This window comes from Echinococcus granulosus, assembly GCF_000524195.1.
Source record: "Echinococcus granulosus chromosome Unknown EG_S00004, whole genome shotgun sequence".
Classification (NCBI taxonomy): Eukaryota; Metazoa; Platyhelminthes; class Cestoda; order Cyclophyllidea; family Taeniidae; genus Echinococcus; species Echinococcus granulosus.
In genome coordinates, this window is record NW_020170384.1 from 729,701 (window position 1) to 747,576 (window position 17,876).

The 17,876-nt window shown below is 39.3% G+C and overlaps 2 protein-coding genes across 2 annotated transcripts; one reads left to right on the forward strand and one right to left on the reverse strand. All coding sequences in view use genetic code 11, as the record gives it.

Annotated features, from left to right (window-relative positions):
* Positions 1 to 7,194: 7,194 nt before the first annotated feature.
* On the forward strand, positions 7,195 to 7,447 carry EGR_01076 (hypothetical protein; the record flags this gene model as incomplete). The annotated part of the gene is made up of 2 exons (XM_024490325.1): positions 7,195 to 7,223; positions 7,270 to 7,447. 2 exons carry the CDS (start codon positions 7,195 to 7,197, stop codon positions 7,445 to 7,447), a joined length of 207 nt encoding a protein of 68 aa, XP_024355144.1.
* A 4,829-nt stretch (positions 7,448 to 12,276) lies between these two features.
* EGR_01077 (hypothetical protein) lies at positions 12,277 to 13,403 on the reverse strand (the record flags this gene model as incomplete). Its single annotated transcript, XM_024490326.1, has 2 exons — positions 12,277 to 12,389; positions 13,268 to 13,403. The coding sequence occupies 2 exons, from the start codon at positions 13,401 to 13,403 to the stop codon at positions 12,277 to 12,279; spliced, it is 249 nt and encodes an 82-aa protein (XP_024355145.1).
* Between the last annotated feature and the right edge of the window lie 4,473 nt (positions 13,404 to 17,876).

Below are 17,876 nucleotides of genomic sequence, written 5' to 3' on the forward strand. Positions count from 1 at the left end.
TGCACCTGTAAATGCGCGACTGCGCGTCGCTTTTAATCGTAGCCTCTAGACTCACTTATATCCCACATGCATTCCTCTTTCACTCTCGCGCCTGTCGTTCTGCTTATCTTTCTCTTTTTAGATAAATCCCTTCTTCCACGGCCTTTGTTGCTCTTATCCCGCTTATTTTGTAAATGCTCGCTGTGCGTTTCTGTAAAGACCCTAGTCTTTTTCAATGTGTGCAATCGTGGTACCGACTACTAAGAATGTTTAGTGAAAACGAATAAATATGCCCTAGCGTTCTCGCGGCTGGTTGAAACAACCGCGGGAAATTGCCCCCTTCATTTGTTTATCTTTGCCTAAAATAATAGGAAAAGAGCGGCACCAAGAAATCAAACTTGGCCACTCAGTTTGAGACAACGCATATTTTAGGTACTTTAGTCTGTTAGGTTTTTTGAGAACAGGAAAAATGGAATCACATTTACCCGGGAGTTACTACTTATAGAGCAGCTTGCAATCATTTGTACTCCTACGCTTGAAGTTACAGATGCTGCCTTTGTAGTTGAAATTTTTCTACTCAAACAGAAGGGCGCTAAAACAGACACTTAAATTTATAATAACTGTTTTATTTGCTGCAGGTCTTCATAATCGTCTGTTCCAAATGCCGGCCGACTTGATTGCTTTTATGGTAGATGAAATGGCAGGCCTCTCTTCGGAGCTTGATCTCCAAAAATCTATGGTACATTTGCTACCCAAACGGGCTGAATTCCAAATGCGACCGAAAGCTTGTAAAGACGAATTAATATAATCAGTGCAGCACTTACTAGGCAAAAAACTACCCTTTTTGCTGGTTCGACTTTTTAGTTCGGCTGTGTCCGAGCGAGACGTTTATCGTCTTTTGATTCTGAAGCAGTGGAAGCGGCGCAGTATCCTATAACATCGCATAAGCACCAACACAGCGACGGAAAAGTTTTCTGCTCATTCTATGCCCCTTTTGAATGTTTACAGTCAGATGGAGTCAAGTGGTTCTTTCTCTTAGGATCATATTGTATCATGCTTCAGGTCAGCCATTCAATTTCTTTCCATCTTAGTTAATTTTTAAAGATCGGACTTTTCATTTAGGGCATGGAATTCTTCTTTCATTAACGCCTGCATAGCTTATCAACGAGTGATAGGCAACCTTTCCTTTAATAGAAAGTAGCCTTAGAATTACAAGTGGTAGAGTTTTGCTGCAACTGTAGATTAACTGCTGGTTTGAGATATTGCTTAATTGGCATGCATTTTTTATCAAGCAGCATAGGGGCTTAATGCTTGCCAATGAGCGATAATCATATATAATGTTATTCATAAATTATTTAATGGTTCATATGGAACCTTTTAGAATTCATGATGAAATAGGCATCGGATTTTGAGTTTTTTTAATAATTTTATGAATTAAAAAGTTCTCAAATGCATCAACAGAAGTCATATGAAAACTGGAAGATTTTTCCTTCTATACACTTTCAGTAATGATTTAGTCAAATGGGAAAAAAGCTGAACGACACATTACGATTGACAACCTAATTAAAATTATCTCCTAATCATATATGCAGGAAGAGTCTCGTAAATCTCCCCTTTCCTGGCCCTTGTACCTTAAAACACCCAGGCTGATTTAGTTTTGTAATGTTTATCGAGTAAATGTAAATGGGGATAAGTTTAGGAAGGTTTGGGCACGGAACTTTTCTTCGGGTTTTCGGATGTCGATTGCTCTTCAGTCACGAGGTTCGATTCTTCCACCCGCCCCCTCTCTGAAAGGAACATAAGTATTACACATGACTCTGTATGTTCCGGCCGCCATACAATTGGTTGGGATGGTGTATTACAATGTGGAGTAATTTTACCTCTTCCAACTTTGGCAGTAGCTTAAGTGATGCCATTGCGATAATACAACAAAGAGTCTAAAACATGCGCAAACTTCAGAAGTTGTCCATCGACGGGGTGTTCTGCCTTGTCCAAAATCAACTTGGCTTGTAAATTACGGTGAAGATTAGCAAGTCTCCCCATAAATTCGTCATGGCAGGACTGGGGGTCGTTTAATGCCACAATTGTTTAACACGCAAGATCCGCGCCCATAATAGTATCAAAGATTACCATCTTAAAAGACCTGCCTGATTTCGTTTTGAGAATCATTCAACTGTAATGTAGGTTTATGCTCTTTATCAGTGTCTATTGACTTCCCTTGTCAAATTTTTACTTGCGATTTTTTGTGAGCAGAAATGATAAACATGGCTACCACTTTGCTAAAAACGCTTCAACAGTATGTTAAATTTCAATTACAATTTTGAGTCACGCAAACCGGCCTAAAAAGTGCTGCAAAGGATTCCTCAGTACGCGCACAACGAGGACAGTTTTAGAGTTTCTATTTTTGAGTGGGTGGATAAGATTCACTTAAGTGGGAAGGAAAATTGCTTGTGGTAAGCTCTACCTATCAAATAGTATCCACTCACACCTGAGGAATGGAATACTCTTAATCTTGGGAATTCATTGAGGAGTTATATATAATTCACTTACTTGAATCGCTTGTTTATAGTATACTAATTTAGGACATATACCCTACCAAATTCAAAGCAGTCTTCCATAAAATTTTTCTACCTCTAAGGAGGCTTCGGACACACCTAATAAAAATCAAGTAAACTAAGGCCAGTTTCACTTGCCATAAGTTGCGCAATTCATCTTTATTGTCTTTTAATTCCTTTCCCTACCTTCTCATTGAGACAAAAATTTGCAGTTTTCCCTTTACAGCACCATATTTTTTGCCTTTTTTGCCAGGCACAATCTTGTATTAAAGGCATTTATACTGACTAGATTGGTAGCAATCGTCTTTCACAGGTATTTATCTAAGCTATTTTTGTTATTTTTCGCTGTCACCACTACCCATACTTGACTTTTTCTTAAAGCTCTCTAGCATCTCTGCTTACAGTACGAAGGGACAGATAATTTGGTCCTCCTTCCAGGCAAGCCTACTGCACCTCCGTCTATTCTAAAATTAGGTCCTTTTTATTAACCATTTACGGGCTTGCCCAACAGTAATAACAGTAATTATCTCATCCAGATGACTGAATAAATTTTACAATCAGGTTTAATGCATCTCCTTTATGTATACCATTCCTCCGACGGCACTTTGGTGGGAGAACACTACCATTACAGCGTACCAACTTTTGCTTAACGATAAATAAACGGTCTTCTTCCTTGGATTAAATTCTTTTCTGAGGCAAAGCCAACAAATCATTAAATATGATATCCAATTTTTAATTAAGCTAATTCACAATGAAATTTTCCAATTCTTTACCCATTCATCGACAATTTCAAATATTTCTGCGATCTTGACGATTTCACTGCAATAAAAGAATGCAGACTTAATGGCAATTGGACGTCTCGCTTTATGGTACGGCTATTCCAATAACTTGTAATTACGAAGGACGAACATCAGGCTACCTGCACAAAGTAGAAATAAATGCACGGTAGCGCCAATAAGGTACACCTTCATACCTAGGAATGTTATCAGCTATGCTGTTTGTCTTCTTAATGCCAACGCTGGGAGAGGTAAATTTGGCCTCCTCTGCACGAATTTGCAGAGCAAAGTTTTCTGTTTAAATGTTGACTACCCATTAATGTAATTTTGTGTGTACTTTTAGCAGGCTCGAAAATTTCCCCGCGTTTATCGGTTACAAACAGAAAAATCCCACAACTTTTTGATGCCAATTATTAAACACGGCCTTGTTAAACAAAAGGGGTGAATGTATTTGCCTAATCTTATGTTGATTACATAGAAACTAATCCTCCCCCATGCACCCTTTTCCCACCAACACTTTTCCACCCCTGAGAAGATATCTAGGGCCGTTTCTATAATAATTTTACCAGAATCGCACCTCCTTGATTCAGTGTTGTTCATGCCACCTTAGAGAGATACAGGCTACGTTGACCTCTATTTGAAAGGCCAACTTTTGAAATTACTCTGTACACACTCGGTGGAGCCTCCTTTGGTTTTTAAAATTGTGTATAAAACTTTTTTACGAACCATTTTGCAGGTAAGAAAAGCCCTGTTGTGGTCAGGCGATCCGACTGATCCTAATGTTTTATGCAACAGTAAATTGCCCAAAAATGGAAACAAAAAATACACAGAATCCTAAAAGTTCTGTTTTATGGTAATCTTTCCCGTTGCTTTTGACATGCGACCCTGGAGCAAGTTCCCTTGGAGTTTAGAACACGATTTTATAAAAAGGCATCAACAATGGTATTTCCTCAAGCCGATTGCGCTGCATTTAAATGCCTTGAGCGCATGTAAGTATTTTAGTTCACTCTACTGCGATATTTGAACTCCCGGCGGAGGCTGAAGGCAGCTTAAAGTTCCACGCATCCGATGACCTGCATAGATGAACTTGCTGGTCCGCGCCACTTTGGCAGAGTTTTAGCGTTCAGCCTCCTAATTGTCACTTTGTTGCTCGGCTTCCGCTTTTATTGCCTGATCTCACCTACTCACTAAAAAACCGCAACCCTTTCATACCTTTAGCGGTAAATAAGACTGAAAAAATAACAATTTGTGCCATTCCAATATAGTTAGTACGTGGCAGATTTTGGTCAAAGTATCCACTATTTTTTGTGGCAACTTTGAAATAGCAACGGTGCACAGCATTATCCGCAAATAAAAGAGCTGTTTTTTTTATTTCTTTGGGTTCCCTTTCTATTTTGAATCCTGTATCCACAGAATTTGGTGGTTTTTTTATCCAGGAGAGGACGGTTAATGAAAATTCTACATTTATGATTGAATCCCATGATTTGCTGGCCAGAAAATTGAATAAAAAATTTCTTTTTAAGTATAAAAGGGGGAAAAAAGTTTCCTTATTATCGGACGTTCCTTGAATAGAATCGGTTGAAGTGAAACGCATCACTACTATGCATTGTCATTAGGAGTGTGCGAATGACATTGCTGCTGAGAGGAGACTTTCTATCGCTAAACAGTGAGGGTAGAAGGTTGTCTTTCTGCCAAAAGTCCCTTTGCTAAAATAGGGAGAAAACAAATCCTCACACATCTGTAACCTGATGCGACTGGCAAATTTACCTCAGTTCGGAAAAGTCACTTATCAGATTTTTCATGTCCTCATCGCAATTCCACCTGTTTAAAGGACTGTGATTTGCTATCATTAAGCGGAGAAACTTTTTATCAGGAATAGGGGATTTTTCCCTAACACGAAGTGCAGCCTGTTTTGTCCCAGTCGCCTGGCATCCACTGAAGGAAGATTTGAAGGCTAACGAAAAACTGAGACCTTTACAACAACTTTTCGCGTTGCAACCCTTTGTATACTCGTACATCTACCTCAAGGAAACTGTCTGACACGATTTGAAAAGCTAAGAAAAGTGTACTGTCGAAGCTGAGGAACTCGAGGTGTAAAAATGCGAACGTTTGGCATGCTTAGGGTGGAGAAAGTGACCCGCTGCGTTTACGACAGCCGCCACGTTACAGCGTCTGAGTTCTAGCCCATTCACAACACAAATTTTCAATAGAGGCGTCATTGTTTTGAATCACCTGGGAGCCGCCCTGTGGAAATGTCGATGTACTTTTTTTACAAAACTGGTTGTTTTAGCAGTTACATGTTATAGGAGAATATACACATCGTAGATATTGAAAAGTGATAATGTAAAATTTCCAAATACTAGGTAATTTAGAGAATCACTGGTATCTTTTGTCGTAATAACTTTAGAACAGAAGGAAAATATCCCATTTACGAGGTTGTTGAAGACATGTAAAAAACATAAAGTTAAACACTCGTTTGTACTGCAACAGCAAATAGAGACGTTGGTTTGAAGACAAATAAAATACAAGTACCGTTTTAAATGGATGTTTAGCCAAGACAAACGTAAGTGTGTACAGACATAAGCACCCCCTAAATTAGGAGAAGTGGAAAGGTCTCAAGATTACTCCGTGCACATGGGCCAATTGATGTACATGGAAGGTAAAAGATTCATCCATCCCCTTACCCAATTGAATATTTTCGTTTTAGTGAAGTTATTGCCCATTCTAAGAAGTGTGGTTGTAGCTTCCACACAAATTCCTCTGGAATGTGGCACTTTCTCCGATTTTAAAGACCAAAGCCATTTTTTTAACTTTTACTGCATTTAAAATTTTTAAAATATATTTTAGACATAATTTAAAACTTTGATTGCAAATAACTTAGTGAGAGCGAACTTAAGTGAGTGCAGGGAAAAAAATATAAAACACACTTTTGATCCATTTAATAGGGATCTGTTGATAGTGTCCACGACTCAGGGCAATTACGCTATGCTCTACTCGATGTTATCAGTAAATCACGATACCTCCTCTTGACGTGAGACCTTTCTGGCAGGGTGATAGTTCATTCAGGTTATCTGCTGGAGTCGTAAGTGCCAAAAAAGGGCGCCATTTACAGATCCCATAGGACTCCTGGATTTTTTGAAGGAACAAACAACATTCCAGTTAGAGTACTTCATACGTCCTAGAGTTAGTTTACCATAAAAGAAGGAAGAACGCGATATTGTAATTTAGATGGGGTAAGGTGAAAAAAAACATTGGCCAAGTTCGAATTTTTCTCAGTTTCATCAAGTAAAATCTACCATGTTCCAATTGTGATTTGATTCAATTCCTTGACAGTCCACTAAAGTGGCATTTACTTTCTAGTATTTCTGATGCTTGCGAATTTCAACGGTCTTGGAAGCATCCAATTTAAGTGAGCTTAATGTTCTAATGCAAAGTCGCTTCCAACAATAAGTTTACCACTTTCCAGACAGTTACTAGGGCTACGTGATTTCTCGGACATTGCTTCTTTCACTTATAACTACTGCAATCTTCATGTTCGCTAAGCATTATTTTTTGCTAGAAATGTAATTTGATGGGAATTATTTTATAAGGCTTCAATTGCGAATTGAATTTAGCCTGCTAATTACACATTTAGGACCCAACACCGCCTCTGATGTTCGTTCCAGATCATAATGTGTTTTATTGGCAGTTTTTGCTCAGTTGGAGGGCTATTCAGCCAGATTTTGAGGAAATAGAAGTGAGATAAAATGCCGCGTTCCTTTGAAAAGAGGTAGATTCTACGACTGTAGCTCGAGCTAGCAATCGGACCTATCAGATAACAGATCCCACTTACCGACTGCGACAGTGGTGGAGACGGTTTTGAAGTAGAAACCGTTTGCAGAAAGATGAGTCGTCCAGTTGGCGGTGTGCATGCGTGGGTGCGCGTATCGAGTGCTGACGCGCCGATTGGTGCCCTGCAGCACGGTGAGTCATGCCACTGGCAGGGCTGGTGATGCTGCTGCTGCTGCCGTCGCTTCGTGTGCGATGCTACTCTCCCGTGTCTCTTGCCGGGGCGTTGGTGGCAGCGCCGGAGATGGCAATGCTACACCCCAGCAGCTTCAACTAAGCCCTTCTCGAATGAGGCTAATGGGGCCTTAAGTTGAGGAGTTGGGCGTGGAACTATAGTAACTTGGCATCATTTATTCTGGAAATTTGGTCAATGCATACTTTGCCACGAAATTATTGACATCTTTGTGCTTTTAATCGGACAAATTGGGGAAACATGTTCAAAGCCTAAAAGGCCAATTCCTGAAACATAAAACTATCATCGTTAATCAAACATTTAAGTGGAAAATTTCGAAAATAATCAGTCATTGGTTTATCTTCTGACAAAATAACTAAACTCTCTGAGCCCAGTAGCAGCAGTGGCAGCATCTAAAGGGCCTTCAGCTTGTAAATATGTACAGGTATTTGTTATCATCAAACAAGATTGGCAGGCAATAAAGTTACAGTGAGTGTATTGTTTGCTGTCAATTGTATGTCATCAATATAACAACAATTTGCGGAGAACAGTAGCAGTTATGCGGAGTTTTGAGTGGTATAACACATTGGGATTGCCTCCATCATACGATAATGCGTTTTAAGAGTAGAGTAAGTCCAAAATATTTGATTTCTTTTGAAGATTAGTAGGTTGCTTGTTTGATGGGAAAAGAAATACTAAACCTCGACTTTACATTTTGGGTTTGAAATTTGATATTGTAATATTACTGTAATAGTTCAAATTTGCAGGAATCTCTTTCTTGCATGCAAGAAGCTTTCAAGACATTTAGATCTGTACAAACTGTGTGGTTCTGTGTGGATGCAAATATGATATCAATAAGCTTTCTCCATTGGTATAATCGTAAACACTTATGCTATTTGCTTGGCGAAAACGTCCTCTGCTGCGGAAAATTACATACTCAACCTTAGACTTGTGGTTGCGGAAGTGCAGAACTCTGGATGTGGCATTGTAAATATACTAACTTATGAAAGGGAATTATTTCACCGCAGATTGCGTTAACGGTGTTGCAATTACTGCATGAATAGTAAAGCGAACAAAGCCGTGGGCCAAAACGACCAAACTGCTTTAAAGGGCGCTTCGAAGACATTTAGTATGCTATCAGAAAAATGGTTAAAACCGGAGAAGTGATGATATGCTCTCCTTGAAGTGTTTTAATGGTATGAACTCTCATTAGATCGCATTCACAAATAGCTTTGAAGGGTAGATAAAGCGTTTCACCAAAAAATACTCTGCTTGGAGTGGGGATTTAAGCTAATAAATGTGAAAAGGTAAAACATTTTATAAGTTTTCTTTGTCAGCTTGAATTCATCTTCCAGCGAAATTACTACATTTGAATGATAGGGCCTTTTGGAGCGCTTCGGTGGACGTCACCGTCACTACACAAAAAGAGCTTTTGATTTGCTGAATTCGGTCTGATGGCATCCATTTTGCAACTTATATTTGAATTATAGCAATTCTTTTGTAAAAAAAAACTTTGAAATGAAGCTTTGGATGATTAATTTCAATTAATGGCCTATGGAGCTCCCAGCGAAGAGTCGCAATTATGTGGATGTGCATCAAGATTTTTATCCTCAGCAGCACATTTACCTCACAAATGTGGCTTTATTTGTCAACTTCAAACAAAACACCGCTCAGGTAAATTTGCCATTTCTCTTGGTTAAACGACCTAACTAACTCAAACTCATGCTAAAAATAGGATTTGTTGGCTGTCTTGGCAGAAAAACCATCAGTTAGTGTATTTTTAGAAAAATAGGCAAGGATCAGACCATTATGAACTAGCCTTTTGGGTGCATTATGTACGTGCGCAAAAGGTTGCAAGTGAATGCTGAGGGATGCAGAAGGTAAGAAAGAAAAGAAGGACTCCTATTAGGCGTAAACTATGGAAGTCGTAAGAGTTACATCACACGACGATCGTGAATGGAGGCAAACCGACTTTAAGGTGACAGTCATAAGTGTCAGATGTTTCCATTTAAAGCAGCCTAAAACCATAATTTGCCCTCAAGCAAATTTTAGTTTTGTTACCTTAAGCATAACTGAAGGCACTCAAAAACGCAAAGCCGATACTGCTTTCATGCGTCCAGTTGAGAAATTAGCATTTTCACATGCTTGGGGAGAGTTAATGCAGCATTTATGGCCACAGCCTTCACTTTCTACAAGTCTTTCGCAAAACGTCATTTGCAGTGCAATTAAGTAATGTCGTATGCTAATTTGGAAAGCAAATGCGGATGCTATTTCTCCAAAACTTTAGCGGGGGAGGGTGAATGGTCATGAAGGGTCCCTCAAAGTCGGCCTCTAGTGTGTCGAGTTACCTAAGCAACCGAAACTAAAGTACCGTAGTCAGATTTATTTCCGCAGTTTTCGGGTTTAAATGACGCTATCTTTTTGTAATTTTACTGCCACTAAATGCGTTTCTTTCTCAACTAATCCCATTGTTGTTAGTAGCAAAGCTAACGTTGGTTCAATTCGTCTCTTTTTTGTCGAAGTAGGCCATGCAAAACAAATTCTTCAGCGTAATTTTGTTTTATAAACCATAAAACCTGTTCCAATTCACGAATGCTAGGCTTGGATTTGATACATTCGCAAATGGTTTCGTTGGTAAGCAAATAAAATTGCGCCATTTTCCTGGAATGTTGAGGGAAAGCCAGTCTATTTTTCACTCTTTGGTTTCTTATTAGACTTTTTAATTGTAAGAAATGACAAGATGATGGGCTAGCCACTTACCTTATCTGCTAAAATTTTATTCATATCCTATTGTTGGACAGTTCCAAAAATACCTTCAAAAGCTTGAAATAAAAACAAAAAATTTTCTTTATGTACAGCCCTTTTAGAAAATTTAGACTTTTAAAACCTGCTATAAGGTGTCATGGCTTCTGGTTTAAAAACCTACATCATTCTGAGCCATGTAACATATTTATAGTCATGCAATAAAATCTGGGGCTAAATTTTTACCTTTGCTTACACAATGAACGCAATCCGGTGAACGCCGTATGGACACATAAGTAAGATTCAATTTCCGGTGGTACTGAAACAGATGCAAGCTGGTAGTAAGATTTCTCATCTGGAAGCGTGACCAAAACCCACTAAAAATGAAGTTCAATTTCCCTCCTTTACACACCGAAGCAAGGAGAGCAGACGGTAAGTAACAACAGTCCATTTATCACTTCGCTTTCAGTGGATAATGCGCACCGCTTAATGATCAGGGATGAGGTTGATTCGTCTTAACCGATAATTTTTGATAGTCGAGACTCCTGCGTTTACTCTGGAAGAAGGCATTTCCATCCAGGCCACACAGCATCGCATTAATGTCAAGAAAATGACCACCAAAAGGGCCTGAGTTAAAAGCAGACTTAAAAGTGAATCCACACTTAGCCCTGTTTCGATGTGTGGGAAAGCTCGCTTAAATGCAATCGCACACCATTATACGCTTTTAAAATGGCTCCACGGTGCCATAAGATTCGCATGTATTTTGTGCTTCAGAAGACAAACCGATTCTCCCAAGTTAAGCCCGCGGAGGTGTTGGTGTTCACTTTACGGAGGAAATGTTAAAGGCGCTTTTGTGCCTGTTGAATTTTCACATGAACTCTGCTTCGAGCACAACATCGTCGGTGTTTATACTGGTGATTTTTTAAAAGTGCTGTTTTTGGTTAATTTGGCTCTGTTGTATAAACACATAATTCTAGTACTGTAACTTTACTGGTGGAAAATAGCGCCATACTTGCTGTCCATGTGTCATCGAATGGGCACAGGGTGGCCACTGTAGCCTTTTTTATCGCCTGGAGATGAACGCCTCACACCGGTCAGGTTACTAAATATGGCGCTAGTATACACAATCGAGCTAATCCTCGAAGTCAAACCTATGTCACCTCAATTAGCTATGTTATTTGATTCCATAGTAAAAAGGTAATGGTAGATAAAGTCTCCAATTTATTAGTAAATTTGATTGCCTTATCAAACTAAAGCCTTTTAGCAATAAAGGATATCTAATTTTTGACGATATTCGCCATTTTAACCATGTAGAGAGTGGGGACTTCGCTGAAGACGATGGAAGACATATTACTGGGACGGAAGATGCTTTGTCGACGTACAGAAGGGCTGAGGAGCGGCTGGCATTGCGCGGAGGCCATGCCACTCAGCAGAAATAAAAAATTGAACCTTAAGTTCCCGAAAAAACAAAACAAAGATTTTAAACAAATAACCAAAAGCATTAAAAATGCTATTGGAAGGGCCCACCTATAATAACCTTTGAATGAATGAGTAATTTTTTCTATACAAAGACGGCGTGCTGCATTCGTTTCTTTATAAAATTACGGTAATTCACCATTAATTTGATTCGACAGTACTCCATACGCACAGAACCTTACAGAAATTGGGTAATTACTGAGATATACTCCACCTCATTTGGGTGAAGCATTTCCTTCTGACTCAGACGAAATGTGAACTTACTTCGACGACTTCTCCTATGGAGGGACATTGCCTCAACACCCCAAAGACCTCAGTCACCTAGCTACTGGCAGTCCCATCACTCATCAATAGTAAACACTCACTCAGGACATGTTATAAACGCATTACCATTGTTTCTTCGAATTCAACCAAATGTCTATCTCTAATTACCTTTTGCTTGAGGATAGTCCCCCCTAATTTGCATGTGAAAGAGGCCAACGTGAGACTAGCGTCTCTGCTTACAAAATGGGTACAGAATATTACCTCGTCGTCAGATCCGACAACTTTCTAAGACTAGCATAATTATAAGCTATCGATAAATAACCGCGTAAACTGGATTAAGCTGCCACTTTACACGTACTTGTTTTATGCCGCTAGCGCCTCTTAACGAGTGGTTTGTAGTAAGGAGCTTTGGTTAAATTCCTGTTAAAGAGGACTTAACTGGAGTAATTGCCTCGACCTCCTTCAAAAGAGAATGTAACATAGTTCAATTAATGAGTTGCTTCATCGTTGACGCTTGCGAGAGTTCTTCCATAAGCGGATCGGCTGCAGTGTTCGGGGAGCAGTGCCAAAAGAGATACAAAATATGTGTGTCCGTGGCTATGGCAGGGGGGAGGGGTTTATGGGGTCATCGGGAGGTGAGCTAGTGCTTCCCATTCCCTACGCTCCATAAAGCAACCAAAAGGGCAGCCTATTGCAAATCCTTCGAATGCAGTAACCTCGTAAATTTAATTTTCATTCAGTGAAATATTTCCAGCCATCCTCTTCCAATTGACGGGGAGAGGAAATGGGAGTGACCACCTTCGGGCAACTTGTCAAACGCTAGAGTAATAAAATTTCTGAATGATTTTGAAATTGCTAGAGCTACTGCACTTATTCAAATCTTTTTTTAGAAATGGCTAAGCATATTAAATCATGTAGTGGTTTTCAAAGTCATTGCATTGTCTTGGAATTATAGTATATTTAATGATGTGATAGTAAATAAAATCCTAGGGAGACATGAAATGAGTTCCCGTAGGTGGAGTTTTACCCCACCAAAGACTAGAAATGAACCAAGCCTTTTGCATGATCAAAACTTGTTACAGATGCAGTTCAGTTTTAAAAAAAATTTGTGATATCTTCATTCTAGGAAACATTTAAGAATGTACTTGTATATAAGAAGGAGTTAAAAATAAAGAGGTGTTAGATACACACTATAAGGGAATCAAGGCATTTAGCTCTTTCATGCAAGTTTGGGAATAATGCATGTCTTTTGAACTATTATCTATGAGTTTCTTGATATCACCCCTACGTGAACCCTGCAATTAGTACGTTATTTCCTCAAATTAAAAACCCACAGTACAACTGTTTTTGTAAAATTGGTACTTTCATTGGAAAAACTTCTGACCCAGACCTAAGGGCAAATCAGCAGACCTCCAAAGCTTCTCACGATCTGGTGAGATCTGTTTCTTTAAATCTGTCAAAAATTTTTACCTTACCTTTAAAACAGTCAACTTTCGAGCAACTGAAAAGTGTCACTTTTATCTTCGGACCGTAGAAGTAAGCCCGCATAGGCGGTGGTGAATCCCACAGAGTTTGTGCGTGTGAAAGCTGCTCGTTTACAGCGATAAACATCATTTTAGACCAGTGCGAGCTCTCGTTGGAAAAGTATTTGAGAAATGCTGTTTTTACTGCCAGCGAACTTTGGCAATGTGTAAATCCATTTACACCCATAGAACAATTTTGCCATTTGAAATATATTAATTGCATTACCTTAATAATTCATGTCAGAGTTTATCTATTCGAGGTCTCTATGCTTTATTGTACTAGCAAGAAATGATTCAATTAACACTAACATTCATTTCAAAGCTTAATCTTCCAATCTCTTCGTAAACAGATCTGGGAGCGTCCACGAAAGTGTGGTTGGCTGGCTGGCTGGCCAATTGAGTGAGGGAATCGAGGGAGGAATAGTTACTACTGTATTTACTGGAATGTACTTGTGCACTAACGCTAAAATTTAAATGCCTCCACTAATTATTTCCTAACGGAAACATGTTCATTTTATGTGCATAAACGCAAATTTGGAAAGATAATTCATTAAAATGGTGCATTATTCATAGAATAGCTGTACAAAGTTCTTGAAGTAGGGATGGGCGCTTCATGTTTCCTGCAAATGGCTTTGACCTGACAGAAAAAGAATTTGTTATTTTGTATCCCTACGAAATTTCCCTGAAGACAAGATATTAGGGCAGAATATATATATTACTGATGCAGAAAAGGACCGGCCAAAAGTACAATGGTCGTACCCTTCTGTCATCCAACAATTAAAGTGGAGAATTAAGCAATCAGAGTATAACAATTCACTGATAGTCCCATTGAATACAACCTAGCGTGCCGTGTTATGGTCTTCATTAATCCCTCATTCCTGCATGGTACGAAGCAGGATGTGGAGGGCACATAAATGGACCTCCTACACATGTGTCTGCCTCCCTATTTCACTCAACTTAATTGACCGACACATTTTAGGCCTCCGTATGATTTAGGCGTTACTTTGTAGCTATAAGTTAAGTCTCACTACACCAGTTTAAGTAGAAGGCTCTTATTTATAACGGAGAAGGCAAAAGTCAGTTAATTTATAAAGTTTATTATAAAAGACACATACCTGGTAGAAAGGTTTCCTTACTTACCCTACCTCAGATGAACTAACTTAAGTTAGTTGTGTCAAAGGTCGCCTTTCAGAATCTGTTTTGCATCGGATTTCTGTTTATAAAATCACAATTGTAACAGGAAATGAAGAATTAAGCTGACAATTCATTTGTAGGTGTAAAACTTATTTAACACTCAGAATTGCACCCGTGATTATTGTCTGCAAAATTGACAATTTCAAACTCCTCTGTCGGTCATATTTACTTAAGTTAATTAAAATAAAAAAGACTTAATTAACTATCGCTGTGATTGTAAAAGTTAATATTAGCGCTGACATTCGAGCCAACGCTTCACCAAATTTCCGGCCTCAATTGGTCAGGAAAAGCTTTTCATTTATATGACCCGCCTCATCCTGAGCCTCGACAGCTCTGTTGCATAAAAGGCTAACGAAATCACTCATAAGTAGGTGCACCTGAGTCTAAATGATCACTAACCTTCCCGCGGAGTTTCCATCCGAATCACGTGCATAAATAGCTTGCAACCAAGGGAGTTGGAGATACCCGACTGATTAGGGCCACCAGAGGTGAATAGGTTGAATAGGCACAAGGAATGTGACGGATGATGCGAGGTTTGTGATTGACTTGATTAAATAAGCTCACCAAAGTGGGTGGTGGAAGTTTCGCGGCCCCTTTTCCAGTTTACCAAGCTTGGAGACTGTTGACCGAGCGGAGGGTGGATTTTTAGGCGTAACTCGGTCTCTGACAGAAGGCCAATAGTTAGGGATAAGCTGGGTGCACAGTTATAAATGAATAATTTCATAGTCCCCCAACATGAAACTCTTGTTGGTAAATAAATAAAATGCCGTGACCATCAAAAAGAGCTGTGCATCCCAGTGGTAGTTGCTTGGACCCATCCTTAAATTTAGTGGAAGCACACTGCCGCCTTACGTGTGAAGATATTCGAGTGAAAGTGACCAAAATAGGCAAATGCAATTAAATTGTTATAAAAAGTCCATTGTAAGGGGCAAAATTTTTATTTGCTAACACGATTTTTTGTTACGACTTAGTCCGGTGAAAGAAACAACGAAAAACCCTCCCAAAACAGATCAAGTTCACTTGGTCTGTTGCCACTTTTTCCACTTCGATCCTCACAAAAGAGAGACCATAGGAATGCCTTCCAATCCGGTAAATATTAAAAATGGAATTTCCACTTTACTTGAGGGCACCTTCACAGTGGCCACATTGTTTTGTGCCTTAACTAACCAACTTACTATAATGCGTCACAGCATTCGAGATGACTTACCCTCCCACTAGCTACAACTCGCCTGGCCTTATCTTACGCCGTTGAAGGATCATAAATAGAACAAAAAGAAAGTAATTCTTCTCATCATCTATTATTTGGAGTTTGTGAATAAGAAGCAAAGACGGTGAAATAAATTGAAGGCACTGCCTCTCAAATTCCCATGTCATTCATTCAGCAAGTTTGTGTAGAGAAGAAACCAACAAGCATTTAAAAGTTGTTCGAGATCCCTCATCCAGAGATGTGTCAGTTTGTGCCATTTCTCAATATCTCATCTAATTCACACTACTTGGACCAAATTGTACCTTTGTTTGTCTCATTTTCGGGATTTCATATAAATGCAGTACGGAGAATATTCCGCTTAAGTATTAAAAAGAGTGGATAAACAGGCGAATAATCAGATGAAACCACCCCGGTGACAATCACCAAATCTGTACCTTAGGGAGGCCTGACAATCTTAGAATTTGCTTGGCTAGGGTTTGCCTATGACCTGAAGCTTCTGTACTGTGAAAGTTGACATTCATGTGAAGTAGCACCTTGTTATAAATTAGAGGATGGTTTAGTAGTTACCACCGGCCGAAGGCTGTGTTATTAGGTCTTCTAGAGCAAGCCACTTAATCATAAAAAAATGCCAATTTGTGCACACAAGCTTGTCCTTTTGCTATAGAAACCAACTGCATTACACTGATGTTTGCTGACATTTGGGTGCTTAGAGTGTGGTATAAGGGTTGCCAGTAGAGTCCAACGCCAAAGGGAACTGGTAGCGTATGGGTGGTTTGAATGCTGAGACGGAAAATTTAGTATTTTAAACCCGCGAAGGCAAACCGCTTGTTCTTACCCTCTGGATACCATCAGAAGGAAAAGTACTGGAGAAGGGCTGAGTGTAAAGAAGAGAAAAGTTGGAGTAATTTCGGCCAAATGGTGGCAGCAATTACGGTGGGACTTTAATCCTTCACGGCGAATTTACATGCATAATTAATTAAGCTTTTTCCTCCTGCAAATGGCAATACAGATCGAATGTACGTGCACTTCCGGTGGTCAGGTTTGAAAATTTCAGGCCCAAAGTCCAAAGGCCCCCAGGATGAGAGGGAAGAAATGGCAGCACTACCTGCGGCGCGGCTAATCTGGCGCACCCCGGCACATAAATAACCTCTGGGTGGGTCAGCATCAATGCGAGTAATTTTGGCACCAAGATATCTGCTAATTATGAATTCAACTGAACTGTTATTTCCCGAAAAAAAAAATACATCAAACGCCTTATTTTAACATTTGTCGCATTGACGGAAGTCGACAGAATACAGTGAAGAAACTCTTACCAATGCTGATTTAAGTTAAGTGAGTGTTTACATACCCTTAACAGGAGAGTTGTAAATTGCCCTGCGAATCCAGTAGAAGCAGAATTACTGAAGGAAAAATAGGCAAAACTATGCACAACACCTCTGCAGAGGGATAAAAATCTTGTGCTTTATTTGAGGGCACTGGAAGATTGCTTCGTGAAAGGTTAAATGCTACTAGTAAAACTAGGGTCTTCTTTCAGATAAAGTGGAAATTGCAACATTTGAAAAACTGCACTTACAATAACCGCGAAATTTCAATGCAGGATTCCTCAAACCTTAGGTTAACTTAACGGCAGTGTAGTTCATTGCTAGTTGATAAGCTCAAACATAATCACGCTGAATGGGTTAAAGCTACTACGCTGTTCAACATGACTGGGGTACTACCATAATTACTAATAAGAATCCTATCCTAATGTTCAACCTAATTTGATACACAATTATCTGCAGCAATTCTAAGACAACGAAATAAAATCAGTGTTTTGACAACTGCCATCAACTAAATTATGATGTATCAGAAAATTACATTCTGTAACACAGGTAAAAAGTCTATTAATCAGCTCACAAGCTCAGCGTCAGTGTATAAAAGGCGTCATTCAGGTTGCAAATTCTACTATTTCGGAAGATACCATATTACAATTTTCGGTTCATCATTTTACTAAGTTGCGTTACTTAGTGACTGGTTGGATGTATTCAAGGTCGCGGATTGGGCGACAACTTATGAAGTCACACAATGGTCGACAAGGAAGAAAATTACCCTGAAATTAAACCAAGAGGATATTACTCTGACATACTAACGCTAGGGCAAAATAATAACCGAGAAGTTGGA